This window comes from Rhea americana, unplaced genomic scaffold (assembly GCF_003343005.1).
Source record: "Rhea americana isolate MKP2758 unplaced genomic scaffold, rheAme1 scaffold_231, whole genome shotgun sequence".
Taxonomy (NCBI): Eukaryota; Metazoa; Chordata; class Aves; order Rheiformes; family Rheidae; genus Rhea; species Rhea americana.
Window position 1 is genome coordinate 1037527 of NW_028186348.1, and position 5569 is coordinate 1043095.

At 43.4% G+C, this 5569-nt stretch overlaps 1 protein-coding gene across 2 annotated transcripts in view; it reads right to left on the reverse strand.

The window, feature by feature from the left end:
* YEATS2 (YEATS domain containing 2) overlaps window positions 1-5479 on the reverse strand; it is a 51472-nt gene extending 45993 nt beyond the window's left edge. For both annotated transcript variants that reach the window (XM_085306104.1, XM_085306103.1), the window contains exons 1-4: window positions 5465-5479; window positions 4243-4360; window positions 1065-1162; window positions 867-959 (exon numbers count right to left, since the gene is read on the reverse strand). In XM_085306104.1, coding sequence (XP_085162230.1) covers window positions 867-959; window positions 1065-1162; window positions 4243-4342 — 291 coding nt within the window. In that variant the 5' untranslated portion in view covers window positions 4343-4360; window positions 5465-5479. The remainder of the gene's footprint in view (window positions 1-866; window positions 960-1064; window positions 1163-4242; window positions 4361-5464) is intronic.
* Between the last annotated feature and the right edge of the window lie 90 nt (window positions 5480-5569).

A 5569-nucleotide genomic window follows, 5' to 3' on the forward strand; every position in this document is an offset into this window, starting at 1 on the left:
TTTAAGTATTCTGGAAATCACAATAAAAATAAGAATAACAACATGAGCCCTAGCTTAGAAGGGAAATTTTCTAGGCAGTAGAGTGAAAACTAGGTTTTCAGCATACATCAACAGTTTTCAAAATCAGCTCTGATTATCAGTGGAAATCAGATAAATTACCCTGAATTCAAACAATGATAACTAAAATAATTAAACTGGTAGTGAACTACATGGCAATCAGGAGTCTGCATTCAACCTCAGTATGAACCACGAACAGCATACAATTAGCAGGCCATTAAGGTCCTGGCACTCAAAATTGGTGTTTAACTGGCGGTTTCCATATTTTTATCCTCTTGTGAAATCTCCTGGATTTACATCCCGCTTTACTGACACCACTAAGCGGTTCATCAAACCCTACACAGAACGGGTGCCTGGTGGAAGGAGTGGAAGATAGTTTCACGGTACTGACAGGTACTCTGCAAATCTGCATCTCTTTTTTGGACAAGTTCCTAAATATGTCTGCCTCCACCTTTCACTTGTTAAACAGGTAAACGTTCCTCACTCTACTGGCTGTCATGCAAAGTGTGGGTAAGGCAAGGTGCCCTCATGCAAGAATTGAGGGAAAAGGCCATTTCAGAAAAGAGAACCAAGTGCTGCTAAAGGACTTAACTGGTCAATGAAGATTTATACTTCTGAGTAGCTGAGGCCTGGTTAGCGACACACGGATCACCTTTCCCACTCCAGCTACTAACCTACCTCATCTGAAGTTCGGATTCCAACATTTCAGAAACCGCATCTCAAAATGGAGCCTCAAACAGCCAATGAAGTTCACAGTCTTTCCTTACAAATATTTCTTAAAATCTTATTATTCCAAAAATAATTTTTACCTCTCCAGCTTTAAGGAGACCTGCAGAAGCGTAATAGTTTGCCACGATACAGGCACGCAGCTTATCCATCATCCTTCTTGCTTCAATCAGGCGCTATGAAAAGAAGAGATCATGTATAATGGACAACTACTGCAGCAATCCCCTAAACATCCTGATGGATCAGGACTTCATCTGTTTTAAAGAACAAGACCTTTATACCTGATCTATAACTTCAATTTCATGTTCTTTATTCTTCATTTCAACGGCAAACTGTTCTTTTATAATCGTCTCAATCTTCTGCACAGCAACATCCCGAGCTGTACAACACCACACATGGAAAACAAAGAAGGAAGTATTTGTATTTTTGAGGTTCCACTTGAAAAAAACAAAGTCAGAAATCATTAAGGAGTGAGAAGTGATAAGTTCAGCATAAAAAAAAAAAAAAAAGCAGGAAGGATAATTTTTCTGCAGAAAGTCTTCTTTCTTAACAAAAAACACATGTATCTTTAAAAGCTGACTTATATGGAAATATATATATATATATATATATATATTTTCCTTTTTATGTCTGAGAGGACAATCAGAAGATACAAAGAACAGGACCAATTTGCTTACTTTTGTCTCAGTAAAGCTGTAAACAGAAAAAGGAAAACTCAAATTTGCTACTGCCAAGTGCAGTTACCACAGCAATTGTGCAGAGGTACACTGGCATTCTACTTACATTTTTCTGGTCTCTTTGGGGCAGTACAGATCCAGGAAATTAAAACCACATCATGTAGTAACAATAACACAAACTAATACTTTGTATGCTCAGGACCAGCACAAAACACAGCCTGCTCTGGAGAGCCTACAAGCCTTTTATTATCTGCAAAGGAAACTACATTATCCAAAGCTGGTCCACCTCCTACAGAATCCTCTTCCAGCAGGGCAGTTGGAAACTTCTACGCATTCAGCAGGGGTTTACTGAAATATTAAACTACATGTTTTCAACCAAAGTCAAATTGTTTGAATTCCTTACAGTAAATTAGACTTTTAGAACTGAATGAGCATCTTAGTTTTTTTTTCCTGCAATGTGTATAAACAGAGAAAGAGTAATTATTTTTGTTCTACATCTAGCATAGGTTTAAAATGTCCCCTCCTTTGAGCAGTGTCTGTTCTGTCAGAGATTCAACCAACACGTCAGTTTAATAAGTTTGAAGTAGGAACTTCAAAAAGTGGGGATTTTACTGGAGAACTGGAAACAGTTCTCCAGTGTGTGTCAGAAGCACAATGACTCAACACAGAGCAGCTCAGTGAAGGAGCTTGGATTCCCTGGAAAAACTGGACATTGTTTCTAAGAAGAACAGAAGGCAAAAGATGAAGACTTTGTTTTGTGCTTCAGAGAAGGCATTTGTTTGACTAAAGGGTATATATCTGTTTGAAGAGGTTTCTCATATCACAATATAAAGGGTGAAGAAACCAAAGACTGTCAAAACTTTCCTGGTATGTTACAGCTAGGACACAGAACTTTACTGTCTGATCACAGTTACTAAAATGGAAGCAATGCAGCTTATGCTTGCATTTGCAATAGGTGTTTCCTAAATACCTTTTTTTATTTCCAGATGTTTATATATATTCTAGGACTAGAAATACTTCAAGTCTATATTAAAACAGAACTATGCTTGAGTCTGTAGGAGTAATGCAAAAATAAATGACAGAGGGATATAATTATCCCCAAATCAAGAACACCATGCCCAGGAAATTTGTGTGTAATGTTACACTTAAAAGAAATCTAAGTAGATTAAGGTAGGAACCATGCAGTTCAAATGAAGACAACACTTCCCAAGGCCAAGGCCATGCAATACGAGTATTAGGACAACAAAGGGAAGTTAAAAGCCTGTATAATATAAGCACAAATCTTAAGAACACTGTATTTTCATGTTTTTCACCATTTAGCATCAACCACAGTCCCTAATTAAGGCTCAGTCAGTGAAATTTGTATACTTAAGGAATTCCTGTATTGAAAACTGGAGATCTTCCAAGGGAAGGAAGAAGCTGATTTGGAAGAATCACCTGAGCAAGAAGTTCACTTTAGGAAGGACAGTTTTCCAAAAGCTCTAAGACTTGGCTTGCTAATTACTAAAATCTTCTGAGAAGTTGCTTCAGAAGCAGAACAAAATTTTGTCTGCAGTAACTTGGATTCAACACCACAGAGGCAACTTCTGGCAGACAGGCAAGGCAAACAGCTGGGAGCAGTAACACTTTTTTTGCCATAGCTAGCTCTGACAAGGCTCCACTGTCAGGGACCTTAATTGATCTGGAGACAAGACCTTCCCAGCAGCACATTCAAATTGAAGTTCAGGCTGCTCAGGCTTGCCCAGCTGTACACTGTGCTCCAGAACATCATCTGTGAAACCATTATCTGTCCCTCTCCAAATGGCAGCTCTAGCATCCTGCTCTACTCCTGGATCTTTTTCAGATTCCACAAGCCAGTTTCATTTTTCCCTCATCTCCCTTTTCTTCAGCTCTTCCCATGATGATTCTCTCCCACTAGCTGTGCTATGCCATGTATCACTCTATCACTCAGCCCACTCCCCATCCCTCAAGCAAGAGACTCTACTCTCACTTGTCCAGAGCAGATTCAAACCTGACCAGGTTATCCAGCCAACAGCAAGGTTCCCAAAGCATTTCTGACAGTGCCAAGTGCATACCTACTTATCCAGCCACTCTCTCCACCACACTTCTTCCTCCATCTTTCCTTCAATCAGGTAGCAGCTCCTCCTCCTTTGCATCCTCAAAAGCCCCATCCTTCTTCCTTATACTTATCCCTTCTACATTATTTCCTTTCGCTTTCTTCTGCCTTCTCTTGTGATCATTTGTCTCCCTTTTTCCTAGAGCCAGTCTATCCCGAGGGTCACAGATTTCTTTTTTCCCCACACTGTACTACCAGCTGCTGCATCCCCCAAACTTGTAAACTAACTACCAGTCTTTCTAGAAGCAGGTTTCAGTTGCAAAACAAATGCATAGGTAGGAGCATACCCCAGCATGGATAACAGCTGGGAAGATACAGTGGCCAATACTTTAGTAAGCAGTAAGTGGCAGAGTACACTGTAAGGTGCCCCACAGGGCTTGTGATCTAGTTGCTATCATGCACTGAAGTCTGCAACCACATGTTCTGTTGCTGTCGTTACTGCAGCTCAGTTCACCTACCAGGTATGAATGGCTCCACATATGACAACCACACCTTCATGCTGTGTGATGACATACAGAGACATCACTAGCTTCCTCACCCCTTGTTCCTTTAACTCCTATCCAAGTCCTTTTCTGAACTGTTTGCAGACAACGTGCAGAGTATCTGCGGAGTCCATGGCATTTCTAATTCCACACATGACAAGACTGCAATTCAGACAGTTCGTACCTGACTGTTCAGCTGCTTTGTGACGCTTACTGGGATGCGTGACTGCGATCTCCTCATAGTCAGGGTCCTTCTCCGCGATCACTCTCTTCATTCCGGACATGTTCTCTCAGCTACACCACTGAGAGAAAAATAAAAGCAGTAACATTACCCAGAGCAACTTTCCAGACAGAGTTGAAACTTTCTTCTGAAACTAGAGGCATCATAGCAGGGAGGCCTGCCTTGGACCTCGTGAAGCAGCTGGAACACCTCCTTCTCTAGTTGCTACAGGTCAATCCACTGCTGCAAAGCTCAGAGCTAGTCCATTTACGTACAATCCACAAATTTACACTGCCTCCTGATCTTTGGTCTCTAAAACCCACCACAACCAGCATGCATAAAACTCCCATGACACTGGAATAACAACACAGAAAAATTAAATGACCTTTTGCTCTTACTGAACAGCTGCTCTGCAAATACACCTTGGCTCTTTCCTGGAAGGCAAATTTCTTTATGCAGAGTTAGCACATGTGAGTGGAGAAGACCAAGCCACGTGTTTGTATTAGCAACTTTTCTTCCACTTCAGTCACTGTCCGTGCAAGCAAAGGTCAAAATCCCATCCACAGTGAAGTCTGCACTCAGGTCTTAGAGGTCACCCAGACTCAGATGGATCATCGATACTTAATACAGCCAGGATACTTTCTCAGTACTAGCACCATCACCGCCAGCATGCAGCACTTGTTCAGAGGGGAAGAGTCTCCGTGTCACTACACTGATGGCTCTGAACCAGCCGGCATCCAAACGCACAGGAACAGAAACATGCAATACTACTTGGATAACACGGGGACCCACCTATGAAGTTACACGAGCACATACAAGTGCGTACGTGTTAACTCGAATGCGGACCATTAAGGAATTACAGCCGCCCATAGTGTGGAACGACGTCCCAGTGCGCGGCAGCCTCCTCTCTCCGAGGCCGCCCAGGCCAACACACCCCGCAGGGACGGCCCCTCCACCGGCACGGCCTCCGAAGTCCGCCTCGAGACCTCCCGCACCCGGACTCACGCTTCCACACCAACACACACACGTTTTTGCTACTACGCATTTATTTTAATAAGGGGCAGTAATCGCCCACCCAAAATACCAGCACGCCTACGCGTATCGGCAGCCGCCGAGCTCGAGAGGCGCGTCCGCAAAGCTGCCGAAACGAAACTCGGGGGATTATTCGCGGTAAAACGCTCTTCACCTCGGAAGCGCCGGCAGCCGCGTCGGGCGCTCGCCGTTCCCGGCGAGGGCTCCGAGGTGCCGCGTCGGGGCGCCGAGCCCCTCGGGGGGCGGCGGGGAGGCCGCC